The 17,690-nt window shown below is 35.6% G+C and overlaps 1 protein-coding gene across 1 annotated transcript in view; it reads left to right on the forward strand.

The window, feature by feature from the left end:
• Window positions 1-17,690, forward strand: part of cachd1 (cache domain containing 1) — a 173,686-nt gene that overhangs the window by 139,863 nt on the left and 16,133 nt on the right. The window contains exons 17-23 of the mRNA XM_062028262.1: window positions 4,597-4,719; window positions 5,611-5,710; window positions 5,801-5,917; window positions 7,510-7,670; window positions 10,469-10,555; window positions 13,989-14,105; window positions 16,514-16,665. Of these exons, the coding sequence (XP_061884246.1) occupies window positions 4,597-4,719; window positions 5,611-5,710; window positions 5,801-5,917; window positions 7,510-7,670; window positions 10,469-10,555; window positions 13,989-14,105; window positions 16,514-16,665 (857 nt within the window). The remainder of the gene's footprint in view (window positions 1-4,596; window positions 4,720-5,610; window positions 5,711-5,800; window positions 5,918-7,509; window positions 7,671-10,468; window positions 10,556-13,988; window positions 14,106-16,513; window positions 16,666-17,690) is intronic.

Consider the following 17,690-nt stretch of genomic DNA (forward strand, 5'->3'; position numbering starts at 1 on the left):
CCCTCCTCTTGTGCTTGACTGAAAGCAAAACCAGTACTGCCATTTGGCTCAACAATAATATGTAGCCACGGTGATAAAAAATTCTCACTCTGTCACGAGACGGATGTTAGCAGCTTTAAATAGGGGGAAATGGATAAAATATATATTTACAGATTTTGTAAAATATTCATTATAAACTTAAAGACATGTCAGAAGTGTGTCTGTTTTGTATGAGTTTTTTGTTTTCAGCGTAGAGTAGATGTTTATTTTTTACCATAAAGCGCATCCATCTATTACACAAGTTATGGAGAAATGGCGTCACATCCCGTTGTGTTTTGACTTGGGGGTGTCCTTATCCCATTTTGATAACGGTTTTAGGTCCGATATCAGCAAAGAAACAAGTATCGGATGATATCGGCTGGCAATAAAAATGTCCGATATAAACTCCGATAGAAGCAGTCCTGCAGTGTGTTTACTTGAGCAAAGCTGGACAGCCAATTAACAGATGAATGTCCTCCAATAAGCACAATGTTCCTTGTATTTTAGTGAAGTCATTTACAAAAGGTAAACATGATAGGCTCCTAGGAGCTAGCAGCTACACATCAGCTAAGCACACTATAGCACACAAGCTATCCATACGTAATAAGTGTCCTTAATTGAACAATATCGCAGTCGAAAACACAGCATTTGTCAATATAAGCAAGTATCTAGTCATTATAGTTGTATAATACTTACAGCTATAGTCTCCAAGGCAGAAACATTTTAGAAAGCATCCAGTAACAAACATCTCCGCAGCTTTTTACTGACTGCATCTTGAGCTTAACTTCATGAATTACTGGGACTACCAGGTGTCGATAAAAAAATAATAAATACTCCACTTTAAAAGTGTGAATATGTCAAAAGGTTAGTGTTTTTCATACCTTTGGTACCATTGATCGCTGAGTAATTTCACTTGATCAAGCCTTTTCGAACATTACACACTACAAAATAATAGAAGTATGTACTATTATTTGTGCTGATAACGTATCAGATTAATATAATCCAACACTCATAGCTTCAATATCGTTATCGTATCAGTAGTGAAAAAGTTGTATCGAGACACCCCTAGTTTTGACCCACATTTTTGATACATTAACTTTAAACTAATAACTATAGACCTGTTGTTTTAATTGAGTAAATAAAACAGACTGCATCTGTTCAAGTTTGTTAAAAACAACAAATAACTTTATAAAGCCACAATTTTTATTGTACTTCTTTATAATAGTGTAATGAATATAAAATAAAATACTTCAAGTCGAGGGCTTTTCTCAGAATTTTTTCTAAGTGACATTAAAAAGAGAATAATTGCATTAGTTAGTCGCAGATATAATAAATCTGTCTTTTTTTTAATCGCTTGGCAGCACTTTGTACAGCACATATTCATTAACATATATATACTGTATATATATATATATATATATATATATATATATATATATATATATATATGTGTGTGTGTGTATATGTATATGTATATATATATACACACTAGAGATGCGCGGATAGGCAATTATTTCATCCGCAACCGCATCACAAAAGTCGTCATCCACCCGCCATCCACCCGAACCAACATTTTATCAAAACCACAACCACCCGCCACCCGCCCGTTGTTATATATCTAATATAGACGATGCAAGGCATTAGTGAGGTTAGAAAGCTTTTGCCTGTTAAAGAAAGGAGACTGATCCAATGCAGCAGAGACATTCAATGCGTGCCACGCATTAATATCTCTTGGCCACGCATTAGTGGCTAAGAGATATTAATGCGTGATAATATTATTTATCATTATTATAATATTATTGTCATTTCCATTAAGAAAGTGTTGACTATTGTTGCCAATGCCCTCAGATCAGCTCCTCACACTGTTTGTGCGCAGTTGCAGCAAGCAGAACGATGCTTTTAAGAAGTTAAAAAAATGTTTTAGAAAGACTAGGCCTATATTTTCGTTAGGTAAAAAAAATGTTCTGAATTTATTTCAATGAATATTAACTTGTTAACGTTATAATGCTCAAATAGGGACGAGGGCGGGGTGCACAGTGAAACAGTGAACAATTTTGCGACAAAGATGAACCTTTATTGATTGATCTGCAAGCCATGACAAAATATCAGACAATCTCCATTGTCAACGACAAGCAGGAAAATAAAGATAAACACATAGCCTATGTTGTAGGCATAGGCATAGGCTCATACGTTTTTAAGTTGAAATAAAAAAATAAATAAAAAATGTGCCTCATAAGCCTTAGGCTGTCAATCACGCGCACAAACTCAAATTATACAATAACATATGTATGTCATCCCTATTTAAACAAAAATAAATTAAATAAATAATAATAATAAATTACCTGCAACTTATTGGCCAAGGCAAATAGCTGAAGGGGGGAAATCAAACCCATCAGACTGCACTTTATCATCAAACATGAATTATAATGAAAATAGACGGTCGTGACAAACAAAGCAGGCTAAATAGCTTTACATTGTAGCCAATCGGAGATGCGCTTCACTTGAAAGGGAGGCCAAATAATTAACACACAGTAGTATATCTCCAATAGAAAAAACCCACAATAAACAACGCAATTGCCTTAATTCCTTTGCATTGTAGTGCGCCCAAACAACACGTAACCATCAAAATTATTCAGCTGACCGAACTCAATATAGGTTAGACATGGGCTTATTTGGTATAGCCTAGGTAATGTAGACTAATTCGTTTAACATATCCAACCGTATGTCTACTTACTTTTTTTTTGTTAGCACTATGCAGGAATACAATGGCATCTACAGTGCCAGGATTCAGGCGAGAGCGCCTGGCCTCTAAAATGCGCCCTGCTGCGCTGAAGGAGCGCTCACTTGCGGCACTCAATTGTTGCTGGGACGCATAGGATTCTCTTGGCAAGGTGTTGTAGTCGTGGGAATGATGGTCCTTGTTTCCCCCAAAAGGAAAGTAGATTTTCCTCCGCTGATCCGTCGAGATGGAAATTTGTAGAGGAATAATCTACTTCATCAACAAGCACAGGTGTATCCTCCTCCTATTCTGTGAAGTCAATCCTTTTCTTTTTCGGTGATGCGCCTTCAGCTCCAGCTGCAGAATAATTGACTGTTTCAAAGAGTGCTGCTCGTTTTTCATATGTGGGTAACAACATTTAACTATGTATATATATTTCCGAATTGGTTCAACCGCCACCCGCCCGAATCTATTTAAAATCTATTTTTTTCATCATGTCATCCGCCCGACCCGCGGATTATCCGCGGACTCCGCGGTTGTTTCCGCAAACCGCGCATCTCTATTACACACACACATACAGTATATATACTGTATATATATATATATATATACATACATATATCTATATAAAAAATATATATATATATATATATATATATATATATATATATATATATATATATATATATATATATATATATATATATATATGTATGTATGTATGTATGTATGTATGTATATATATATGTATATGTGTATGTATATATATATGTGTGTATACTGTATATATATATGTGTGTATGTATTTATATGTGTATGTATATATATGTGTATGTGTATATGTATGTATGAGTATATATGTGTGTGTATATATATGTATAAGTATATACAGTATGTATACATATATGTATATATATATACAGTATGTGTATAATACAGATTATATACAATATACTGTATGCATATGTAAATATGTCAGGTTTTAGCCGACTGTAGTTCCCAGACAGCTTCCCATACATTCCAACAACAATAACATTGAAAATAAAACACAGAGAAATGTCAGGATCACCAACACAGACTCATTCACATTCAGAGCTCAAAAGCCAGATAATTGCTTTAAAAATAAAATGAAATCTGGAAAAAAAAACAGGACACTTTGTTTTGTTTTCTACAATCATTACATGCCAAGTTATTTTGTCAACTAATTACTTTCTATTATTTAGTGCATTGTAAGGGTTGTGTGACAGGTGTATTTTGTCAGGTTTTGTTTTGCTATATCATGTGTCTTTGGCGTCAACATGATCCAGTAGTTTACCTACTTCACCACTAGGTAGCACTCACTGTGCTTTGTGTTGATGACAGTCTTTCTACTTACCGGTACAATTAATTTAATTTAACAGAAACACTTCATTTAATGGTCTAAACACATGTTAACACTTTTCATTCAAAGTTCCCTATGTTCCTACTTAACTGAGAGTTAGATAGCATGCTTTACCCAAATTAATAGCTTTAAACATTGTGTTTTTCCAATACAACACCCTTTTCCAAGATTGTAGCAATAATTGCGGAAACTTTTCAACACAGGCGCTTACAGCTGGAGGTTTTGAGAAGCACGTAATTGTAGCTGAGATTAGCCTGTTTACTTTTCCACTTCACTGAGCCTAAATCGCAACATGTGATAACCATAGCGCCACAGTGTAGCAACAACTATTTTCAAGCATCCAAGCAGACTCCATCTGTTATTTTGATAAATCCGGATTAGCGTGTTGTGTTTTGACTGTTGTAGTTTTTTTGTTCTGAATAAATATTCTGATTATAACAAATTGCATTTCATATTTTTAACTCTTGTTTCTCTCTAGTTCTCAGATGGCCCCTGGCTATGCGGTTGCAGTGATGGGTGTAGACTTTACCCTGCGTTACTTCTATAAGGTTCTGTTGGACTTGCTTCCTATCTGCAACCAGGACAAGGGCACCAAGATCAGGTAGCTGGATAACGGTCCAAGTAGACAATCTGATTGTTGCTACTTATATCCTCCTTGTGTGCAATGTTGCTTTTTTCATGTTATGCTACATTTATTGAAAAATCACAGCAAATTATTGCACTGTAAAAATTTACCAGGATTTCACAGCATTTAGCGGTATTTTTTCCACAGTAAAATACTGTAATCAAAATGTACTTTAACATTACAACAAATGACTGCAAACATTAAGATACTCTTATATATCACAGCAATTACCTGTTATTTCACAGTAGAATACTGTAATCATAGTCAAATTACTGTAAATTCAAAGTGATTTGTCTCTTAAGGGATTCTGTAGACTACGATGCACACTCTTGTACAGTAAATGGCAGTATGCTGTTAAAATGAGAGAGTAACAACAAATATAGTCATATTGTTGTTCTATAAAATTACAACTGCGAAGTTTCAACATTTAGTTGTAACTTTAATCAAGTTCCAGGTTTGTGATATGTTTTCTGCATGACTGAATTCACAAGACTCTACGCAAGAAAGGCAAAAAATGAAAAGAGGCCAAAGGAGATAAGCTGATTATGTCAGTATTCATGTTGGAGATGAGCCTTTCTGCATCATCTGCCCCACATACTTTCTTGAGGGGTTATGCCTCCTCCCCCCCTTCGTGCAATGCTTTCACTCCCTCCTTCCCGCAGTACCCCCAGCTGCTATTCCTTTCACGTTCTTTCTGTTGCCGTTAAGAGGCCCTATAAAACAGGATTAACCCAGAGAGAGACGAACGAGTGCAATTAGGCCCTAGGTCCAAGGAGAGATAAAACAACTTAACATGTATTAATTTTACTGGATAAAACTTCTCTCTCGCTATAAAACTTTGTTTTTATGTATGTATGTGCCTTGTAGGTGCTTCATAATGGAGGACAGAGGTTACCTGGTAGCACACCCCACTCTCATTGACCCCAAAGGCCATGCCCCTGCAGAGCAGCAGCACATCACACACAAGGTAAAGGAAGCACAAAGAAGACACAAGAAGCTTATGCGCTTTAATAAACGACAAATTGTTTATATTTCACACTATTTTTTTGATTGACAGGAGCCATTGGTTGCTAATGACATCCTGAACCATCCCAACTTTGTGAAGAAGAACTTGTGCAACAGCTTCAGCGATCGCACAGTGCAGCGTTTCTACAAGTTCAACACCAGCATACTGGTAAGGGATGAATGGCCTTTCTATTTGATGTAACACTGCCATCTTGTGGGTTTTTTCCCCCTACATTCTACTTTGCTTTCTTTTTTATTTTGAATGGTGATTCTATTAAATTGGGATGGACGCTGCTAATTATTATATATTTCTTCGTGCTGTCAAATTGTATGTTTTTAAAATCCAATTAATCACACTTAGATTTTGAACTATCGCGATTCATCACAGTAAATGACATGCATGCATAATTTAAATGAACTTTAAAAAAGTCCCTAATATTTTGACACAAATGCAATTTTAGTTTCAGAACTTTTAAGTGTTTTACCTGAATTCACGTCATTTATTTGTTCAAAACATAGTAAGGGATTTATTAGTCCAATCAACTTTCATTTTGAAGGTAAATACAGTATGTCACCAAGCACAACCATTGGAGTCCCTTCACTCATTTATGCACTGGTGTATGCATTGACCTGATCACTGATGTGTTGTCACCTTTCAGCCGTGGTTAAATAAAACAACATGTGTGGTCAAAATATACTGCATGATTAATCTGCGTTTATAATTTTTGGGATTAATTGCATGCTTTCACTCTTTAACACTTGTGCAACTTTGAGACTGACTACACAATTACTCTTAGGATCCAAAAGGTTCTGCTCATAAAAGTGTCATAAGTCAGCAATACATTTTTGTTTTACTTCCTGCAACGCTTGAAATCTTTAAATAACTTCAGATCTATCTATTTATATGATGTTTAAAAAATAACAATTGTTTAAAATGTTTTTTATATGTTTTTTTGGCCTTTTGTCAAAAAATAAAAGGAAAGAAAAATGCAAAATATGCAATACGCCTAAATATAAGTTGCAGAGTGGAATGATTGAGACTGAGTAGTTAACAGCCATGAATAGGTCCATAATTCATGAGAACATTGATTTTGACACAATAGACAAAAATCTTCTTTTTTTTTTTACAGAACATACCTACTGAGCTATAATGAGAGAGACTTAGTTGAATTTGAGTTCACACAAGTATTTTATAAAATATCTGCCATGTTATATATAACTACCCAATATCATTTTCAATGCATTTTAGCAGGTTTAATGGAAGTTAAACTTATTTACACTCAACACTCTGAGAATTATGCTAATTTCTGGCACCATCTGGTGGATAAGGGGCGCAGATCAATATTTTCTTGTTTTTCAATCGACAAGAATGAGATTCATTCAGTTTTCAAAGAAAAAGCACAGTAATGTACCAGAGTTACAGTCTGTTAAAAATAGCAGTTATAATAGGAGTCAATAGGGATGAAATAGGTCTTAATCGAAAGTGTGTGTATATATTTGTTTATATTCTATTCTAACAATGTTGCAATCAAAAACACACCATTTCTATTTATAAAAAAAAAAATCTCCCTGGCGAAATTTCAGACTGCACAATCATATCACGTAAGGAATACATGTATATACCGCGTGTGTTTTGGGCCCTAAGGGTAAACACGGCTTAATTGTGACATTCCTAATATATTCCTGTAGAATTGTAGATGTTGAGTGTCTAAACATAATTGTAGACAATTTAACAAGAACACCTGCCACTGTCTTCCTCAGGGCGACCTAACTAACCTCGTCCACGGCAGCCATTGCTCTAAGTATCGTCTGACCAGAATACCCGGCACCAACGCCTTTGCCGGTATCGTCAACGAGACGTGTGACTCCCTGGCGTTCTGCGCCTGCAGCACAGTGGACCGCCTTTGTCTCAACTGCCACAGGTACCTAGTGATGCCATGTTATGTGCTTGTTTTAGTTCAGATTTTCAGTTGTTGGGTTAGAATAACTAAACGTAAAGGGACTTTATACATAGCCAACTTTTGTACATCACATTTACAATTTGGTGAAAGGGCAGCAGCTGTAATCTTTAGCACTTGGCAACCAAGCCTGGATTGTGTTAGCATCATGGTCAAGGAAACTGGCTGGTATTGATAATGATAAAGCTCACATAGGCACAGAAGAATATGGTCACTCCTCACAGATTTGTCCAAACCACCAACCATTGTTCCACCAAGCTGCCAAATAAACAAGAAAACAAAGAATCTCCATGTTTTTTTACCTATTGAATGCTTGTTCCCTGATGCTTTATGTGAATGATGAAAAATTCAAAGAATAGACTGTATTACGGCTCATTAACAATGCGAGATTTGAAGTGGTGAGCCAGCGAATGTCTGTTGTCATAGCATTCTGGGCAGAATTTTGCCTTTCTCGAAGAAAAATGCCCTATACTCGTGTTAGGCTGTTGGAACCGTTCAAATCGTGAAAAGGATAACAATTTCCTCAGAGTTCCTCAAGAGGTAATCAAGAAGAGCGAAAGATGTCAAGATTTTACAAAAGACGACAAGAAAAGTCGAACGCACTCCAGTCCAAGGGAGTAAGCAGAGTCGAAGAATGCACAAGTTTAGAGGAATCACTAAGTTAAAGTTTTGTTTGATATACTTTTGACGTTAAGTAAAAATAAAGTCCAAATAAAAGAAAGGAAATGTGAGCAAAACCTAAAAGATTGATTAAGCTTTTACCAAAGGCAGCTGTAAAAGTTGCTTCCTAGCAGTTCCACTGTTAGACACGGCACAGGAGCCAAGCGTGCAGTTTTTAGCAAGGTTTTAATGTACATAGAATTTCTCAAAGTTTCTCCAGCAGGACGTGACTTTTCAGTCACCTCCATAACTTCTCTCTCCTCCTGTTCCTGGCTGCTTACTGTTAAAGACAACAGATGATTAGATTAACTCGTACCACCTGGGAAATCTAATCACCTGTCAGCTGTGTCTCGCCGTCAGCACTTGCCCCGTCCCTATCTGATGGTGCTCTGCCCTCAACACCATAGACATAGGCGGTGACCTTTGCTCCTGCAAGCAACGCTGGCCACACCTCCCTCCACAGCAGCAATCATAAACGTATTTATATTTTGATATATATTATTTTGATAAAGAACGGGAAAACTATGCATACTCGTAACGGAGCGTGCAACAACAACAGCAAGGCAACAATGGCTGTAGACGCGAAGTTAAATCATGACATGTAACCTTACCCGAGCAACAATGATGCGTATTCACCCGGGAGAGTCTTGATACCAATTTCTTTGACCCAGCCACACACAAGGAAGTTGTAGACCTCCATGACGTCGGAGCACAAGATACTTCAATATGTTTGGGAACTCCACTGACGGAAAATCCTTAATATCACCCGAGAAATCTTTTTTTGATAACATATAGGGGTCTATTTCATTGCATATTTTGATTTTTTTTTGGTTGTATCTGCTTTTAGTGGTAGGATCTAGGCCAGGGGTCACCAACCTTTTTGAAACAAAGAGCTACTTCCTGGGTAGTGATTAATGCGAAGGGCTACCAGTTTGATACACACTTAAATAAATTGCCAGAAATAGCCAATTTGCTCAATTGACCTTTAACTCTATGTTATTATTAATAATTAATGATATTTACACTTAATTGAACGGTTTAAAAGAGGAGAAAACACCAAAAAAAATGACAATTAAATTTTGAAACATAGTTTATCTTCCATTTCGACTCTTTAAAATTCAAAATTCAACCGAAAAAAAAGAAGAGAAAAACTAGCTAATTCGAATCTTTTTGAAAAAATTAAAACAATAATTTATGGAACATCATTAGTAATTTTTCCTGATTAAGATTAATTTGACAATTTGGATGACATGTTTTAAAAAGGTTAAAATCCAATCTACACTTTGTTAGAATATACAACAAATTGGACCAAGCTATATTTCTAACAAAGACAAATCATTATTTCTTCTAGATTTTCCAGAACAAAAATTTTAAAAGAAATTCAAAAGACTTTGAAGTAAGATTTAAATTTGATTCTACAGATTTTCTAGATTTGCCAGAATATTTTTTTAAAAATGTTAATCATAATAAGTTTGAAGAAATATTTCACAAATATTCTTCGTCGAAAAGACAGAAGCTAAAAAGAAGAATTAAATTAAAATTTGTTTATTATTCTTTACAATAAAAACAATTAATTTACTCGAACATTGATTTAAATTGTCAGGAAAGAAGAGGAAGGAATTTAAAAGGTATATGTGTTTAAAAATCCTAAAATCATTTTTAAGGTTGTATTTTTTCTCTAAAATTATAAGAAGCAAAGTAAAAAAAATTATGAATTTATTTAAACAAGTGAAGACCAAGTCTTTAAAATATTTTCTTGGATTTTCAAATTCTATTTGAGTTTTGTCTCTCTTAGAATTAAAAATGTCGAGCAAAGCGAGACCAGCTTGCTAGTAAATAAATACAATTTAAAAAATAGAGGCAGCTCCCTGGTAAGTGTTGCTATTTGAGCTATTTTTAGAACAGGCCAGCGGGCTACTCATCTGGTCCTTACGGGCTACCTGGTGCCCGCGGGCACCGCGTTGGTTACCCCTGATCTAGGCAGATAGGTTGCACTCTGTTTGCGGCACAATAGCCAGGTTGGTTTGGTTGCCCACCACTTTGTTTACTTCTGTTCAAAAGTCACGTGACAGAATACAACCTATATTCTTTTTACATTTCAGGATGGAGCAAAATGAGTGTGAATGCCCTTGTGAGTGCCCTCTAGAGGTCAATGAGTGTACCGGCAACCTCACCAGTGCTGAAAACAGGTCAGTCCTGAACCACAAACATGCTACAATTCACTGTACAACTTCTGTTTTGATCAGAATGCTATATAAATCCCCTTATTTTTACCATGTTATATCCATCCATCCATTTTTTACCGCTTGTCCCTCTTGGGGTCATGGGGGTGGCCGGAGCTTATCCTAGCTGCACTCGGGCAGAAGGCAGGGTACACCCGGGACACCTCATCAGATTGACAACATTCACACTTACATTCACACACTAGGGCCAATTTTAGTGTTGCCAATGAAGCTATCCCCAGGTGCATGTTTTTGGAGGTGGGAGGAAGTCGAAGTAGAGAACATGCAAACTCCCCGAGCCCGGGGCTCGAACCCAGGACCTTCGTATTGTGAGGCAAACACACTATCCCCTGTTTCACCGTGCTGCCCACCATGTCATGTATTAAATATAAAACACAATAATAATATTGTGTTTTATTTTTTCCTTATATTTCGTGTGTGTGTGTGTGTGTGTGTATATATATATATATATATATATATATATATATATATATGTATATATATATATATATATATATATACGTGTATATATACGTGTATATACAGTATATATATATATATATATACACACATACACACGTGTGTGTATATATATATACACACGTGTGTGTGTGTGTGTGTATATATATATATATATATACACACATACACACGTGTGTGTGTATATATATACAGGTATATATATATATATATATATATATATATATATATATATATATATATATATATATATATATATATATATATATATATATATATATATATATTTTTTTTTTTTTTTGACTTGACTTTATTTATTCATGCTTGCAGTGGAGCCAAGGCCCCACTGAAAAAACAGCTGAACTTTACAATTAATATTAAACAAACAAAGATAAAAAAAATTAAAAGAACAGACAGTATTTTATATAAAAAAAACATTTTCATTTTCAGGGCAACAGCAGCATGGAAACTATTAGCATTCTGGTATATGACTGTATTACTTATTTAATTAGATAGTATTATTATACAGTTTAATTGCAGTATGCAGGGTAGAGTTTTTAAGTTTCTTTGTCTTGGCTTTGGGCTCGGGTTCATATACATATATATATATATATATATACATATATACACACATATGTGAATGTATGTATATATGTTTGTATATATAGCTATACATACATACATATACATCATATACTGTACATTTATATATATATATATATATATATATATATATATATATATATATATATATATATATATAAAACTAAAAATTAAATGTTCTTGTTGAATACTTAGTTTTTTACATAGCTGAAATCACACTAAAATTATCGATGGAAATCTAATTGATCAACAGTGTTGGGTTAGTTACTGAAAACCAGTAACTAGTTACAATTACTAGTTACTTTATTTCAAAAGTAACTCAGTTACTAACTCAGTTACTTACACCAAGAAGTAATGCGTTACTGTGAAAAGTAACTATTTAGTTACTTCTTTTTTCCCCCTTTTTTTTAAGGCTCCCATTAATGCCCTTTTAGCCTTCATTTCAGTACTGTTATTGCACTGGAGAATAATACTATCTGTTGATCAACTTGACATGCATTTGCATCACTGAACTCAGAAAGCAATGTGGTCTACATACAACACACAAACAATGTGGTCTACATACAACACACAAACAATGTGGTCTACATACAACACACAAAGACAAAGATATGTTTCAAAGGGCCAATTTATTTCAGGCCAGAAAAAAATGACAAAACTATTTTAAATAGCTGCAACATAATGGCACTTTAACTTTAACTCTAAGGAGATAGGAATCTTTGATCCAAGACACAACTTACATTTAACTAAAATGTTATTTTCTTTGTGCTCGACAAAAGAAAAGTATTGAGAATGTCTCCATGTTAAAAAACTCGACTTCTGGCTTCACCATGATGTCTTGTTAGTTGTTATGAGAGTAGCGTATGTGTGTGTGTGTGTGTGTGTGTGTGGCCCTTTAAGATATGACAACATGTGAGGTGAGTGACGTCAGTGAGTGAGTGGGCGAGAGAGGTGAGGGAGCGGCGACAGTGAGTGCGTGCAGGTGTTCTAGCTTGGTGGATGACTGCGTCCAATAAAGTCACAAAGTTGCAACAAACCGCCGGTCTCGTCATTCACCCTCAGCTGTAAAGACCCTCTTCCGGGTAAAGTGAAGGTTGTTAGCCCCTTCGAGGAGTCGTGCTTTCCCCCACCCACAGAAAGCACGCCTCTTATTTTCCACCGGAGCGCTCCAATAAAACACACTCAGATCTTCTGTTTCTAGCCGATACTACATAAAAATAACGTAAAATAACGCAGTAACGCATCATGCAGTAACGGTAACTGAGTTACTGCATATAAAAAATAACGCGTTAGATTACTAGTTACCGCCGAAACTAACGGCGTTACAGTAACGCGTTACTAAGTAACGCGTTAGTCCCAACACTGTTGATCAACCCATGGAGGTCGGGATTTGGAGTCACATTCTAAATTAAATTGGAAAAAGACACTAAAGGCTGTCTATTCCATTTGCACAACAGCATGTAAAATTGATTGTCAAATAGTGTTGCTTCCGAAGTGGACAGTTTGATTTCACAGAAGTGTGATTGACTTAGAGTTTAAATTGCTGTTTTTGAGTATATATATATATTATATGTATATATATATATATACATATATATATATATATATATATAATATATATATATATACACACACATGTATAAAATGAACCTATTAACTATCTTTTTTAATTCACTTTTTATCTTTTTTATAATGTTTCTCCTGTTGTTTTAATTTAATTTTTGTTTTAATTCACCTATGTTTTCTACAGCGCTTTGTAATTTTAACCGTGAAAAGCGCTTATAAATATAATGTACTTACTGATATATATGCTTATAATCTTGTCAAGGGCTAATTGGTGTGATACTCTATTGGGTTTTGCTGTTTTATCCAACACACCAGCACACATTTATTACACGTTTCTTCTATTTCCCTGCTGCTGTTCTCATCCTTTGCTTTGTGCATGTGCGTGTGCTTGTTTAAATGTCAGATCTGTATGCTGCTGGCGGAATGTTCTGTTTCTGCCATCAGTGCTTCTCCATTGTTTCTGTCAATCTGTCCATCATTCCACGTCTCGCACATCTCTTTAGTTTCATCCGCGTCTTTCCATCAAGCTTTAGCAGCCTCTGACAAGCTTGTCAGCCTTTCAAGTGACAATTCCGCCCTCATTTCAGGACAACGCACAATTACTATTTTTCATTGTTATATTCCTCCCTCATTTTGTTTAAGTCAAGTGACAGTGAAGTATTTTATTTTTGAAGAAGACCTGCATTGAGTCAGTTTTGATGTATTTCCAACAAGTTTCTTGCTAAATGTACTGTGTTAATGTGTTTCACAGAAATCCAAGCTGTGAGGTACATCAAGAGCCCATCAGTTTGAATGTGATTGATCCCAGTCTGCAGGACACACTGCCTCAGTGTATCAACACCCGTTGCAGCCAAAGATACACCAGCAGGTAAACATCAGCACATGCACTGATTCATCTCATAGTTTCAGTATAGAAGACCAACCAAGCCTATGTCAGCATCACAGTGCCACCGAGTGGCGATGGGTAAATGATGCCTCAGTTAGTGTATGGCACACTCACTAGCTGCATTGGCCCGTGGTGCTATTTCATAATGATCATCCACCATCTACTGGATCAGGGTCTCCACGCTGTCTGAAATAATAATAATAATAATAACTGGGATTTATATAGCGCTTTTCTAAGTACCCAAAGTCGCTTTACATGTAGAACCCATCATTCATTCACACCTGAAAGGGGTCATATTATGATTTTTTCTATTTAAAACACTTTCTTGTTGTCTACATAACATGTAATGGTGCTTCCTTGATACAAATGTTGCATGGACTTGGTTTTACAGACCATCTTTAAGCCGCTTTCTGATTGTTTTGTGGGCTGTCTTATTTACATGGTGAAGCCCTCCTCCAGGCCAAGCCCGCTTTGACTGTGTCTTCTTCCCGTCAGCCATGTTGTAGTTTTTAGTGCTTCCATAGCGAGTCTACTGAGTTAGAAATATAGGTTACTTCTTTTTTTAGAAATGGCAACAGTGGAGAATGTATGTGCATATACAAGCCAGTCTGCCCCACAACAAAGGAATAGAGAAAGCGATTGAACATAGTGACTACAACTGAATAAAAATGACGGACTCGCTGATACTCTTTGGGTAAACCTCTACCATATATGGAAATATCCGCTGAAGTAACTAAGACAAAATACGCCACGAGGTACTCAAATTTCAAACGTCTTTGTTTACAGTACAACTAAATTTAATTCATGGTACGGTTAAAAACAGGTACCAACAGGTAAGAAAAGTTGGTTTTGCATAACAGGGGCTTTTTAAAACAGACGCTGTCAACCAGGGGTGTCCAGGGACCATTTTTGGCAAACAACTCGTTTATTATTTAAATTATTATTTTTTTTTAAATAAATTAGATGTTACAGTATTTTGATTTGTCACCCCAAGATTTGTATTTTTTTTTTCCTAACTGCACTGAAAATGAACCAAACTGTGACCTTAAAGCCGAGGTCTGTATCAAATTGTAAGAATGCTGTAACGTCACTACTCCTTTATTTCAAACAAATACATAAGCTTCCCGCTTTGAAATGTTTCGATTTTTTGAGGAGGCTATTTCTAACTACAAAATGGAACTGAAGTGGCTGTGCAGCCCAGGTAAAATGTATCAAGTAAAACCAGCTATTGTGCTGTGCTCAAATGTCCTTGCATAGCTAGCAGCAGTGATTACGAGAGCTCATGGTAAACCAAAATTATTTGAGTAAGATGAACAAGTGCAAGTTCAATGATTGATGGCTCTGGAGAAAAACAATTTAATGCCTTCTTAAAGTCGGTGGATGAAAACGTTTATGAAGCACAATGCACCTTCTGCATGAAAACTTTGAACCTTGGAACATTGGGCTTGAAAGCATTGAAACCCAGAATGTTAATTTTTTGTGATTCTTATTTGTAACAATTCTTAATCGATTAAAAAAATCGAAAGTAATTTTTTTTCTATTTATTTTTTTAATCTGTCCTGTCCAGGCACTTAGGCAAATCCTATTGTTGATGTAAATTCCCATATTTGCTGTACATATTTACTTTAGAAAATACAAATGTTGGATACTTCTCTTATTGCCTTATTTGTATTTGACTTCATTAAATGTTTATGTAGAATTGTATTCAACAAAACCAGTTTTCTTTAAGTAATATAGAAATTTATCACAGCTGTTTATCTATTTTATGAAGGAATGTAGTTAATGATAGAACTGACACCCAAGATTATTTAAAAAAGTATTGATTTTGAATCGAGAATCGATTTGGAATCGAATCGTTACCCCTAAGAAACGAAAAAGAAGCAAAATCGTGGCTCTGAAACCAGGTACGGACCGTAGCCTGGGTTACCTGTACTGCTGCAGCTCTAGTAAACACAAATATAGATAAGGACAAAATGACAGTTGTCAGCTGTTAGCATACAGTATATTACCTCTATCAAACATGGTGGAAATGTTTGTAACACGACATTGCAGTAGTAAACAGTAGGGATGGGGTACTTGGTGTAATCATGCGCGGGACAATCTGCTTTAATTTAAAAATATAAAATAAATCACGATATTAATGGATCGGCTGATATGAAAAAATTAATCGTGATAATGTTTTTTGCCATATCGTCCAGCCCTAATGCCACTCCTCTGACTTCTTTTTTGATGAGCCTAGAGACGTGATTAACACATTGGGTTTTATAAGGCATCGTGCTTCAGTATTGTTTGACCCACCACGACCACCTAGGGATCCTGAAACAGAATGGAATTATTTAATAGGTTTTATTGTTTCTAAAGTCCTATTAATATTATATTTGCTCTTTCAGTGACTGTTTTGGCGTTTTGGACTGTGAGTGGTGCATGGTGGACAGTGATGGTAAAACCCACCTGGACAAGCCGTACTGTGCCTTGCAGAAGGAGTGCTTCGGGGGCATTGTTGGTGCAAAGAGCCCATATATGGACAGCATGGGCATCCTCGGTCAGTACATTTTTATTATCAGAGTCTACAGGTGATCCTCGGTTTATGACATTTTGTGGTAAGAGTGCGCTCCCGTCAATCAAAATAAATGTTCGTCCTGAACCGTGCGATCCTCTCGAGAACTACGCCTCACTGAGGAAGAATACCAATGCTGATTTGTTCATTTTTGGGACTTCATTTTGTCTCCCAAAGAAAAGGAAGGCCGTTAATGGAAATAAAAATAAACACCAAAAATAATTAAGCGGGAGGAGATAAACCCACAAATATTACAAATATATGTGGTCCCAACTGTTGGACTATCACACTATTATTATAGCAATACAGATTACTGCATGCTTATAAATGATAGAGGGATCTAGTAAAAGAAAAGGAGGTTATACTTCCAGACCAGCCCTTCTCTAATAGTAGGGAAGAACCCTGGGGGGGGGGCACGGTACCATACCAGGGGGGGCCCCAGGGAACATGCTTTATCAGTACCATGCAGGATCATGCTTCAAACCAGCTCCGAAAAGCTGTGCACTACAAAATATGTTCATTGTAGCCATTAATCCTGACTTCCTCATTTTGATAAAAAAAAATAAAATAAAATAAGCACAAATTGTTTTATTCATTTTTGTTTTGTATGCGGAAGTGTTTTACATATTGTGCTGTTGTGTTAAGGTTGCTGATCAATTTGAATGTATTATTATTCATTAAGTTTATTTAATTTTATTTTTCAGTATCAAATGGTTCAAGTAGGTCAAAAATGTTTATAGTTTAAATAAGGATACATTTTATGTTTAGTTTTAGGCAAATTGATGCACTTTAAATATTTTCTGTTACAGACTAAACAACAAAGTTAAAGTTATTATTTGTTGTAAGTTGATCTATATTTCTTTCTTTTTTTGTTTTGTATAATGTTAATGAGGTTATTGTGTTATGCAGAGGTGTACTTTTACCAATTTTATAGACAAATGATACTATTTATAGTCGTGGCGGAAAGTGGGGGGCAGGGGGGTGCAACATGTTTTCTTCTTCTTGGGGGG

This window comes from Entelurus aequoreus, linkage group LG19 (genome assembly GCF_033978785.1).
Source record: "Entelurus aequoreus isolate RoL-2023_Sb linkage group LG19, RoL_Eaeq_v1.1, whole genome shotgun sequence".
NCBI lineage: Eukaryota > Metazoa > Chordata > Actinopteri > Syngnathiformes > Syngnathidae > Entelurus > Entelurus aequoreus.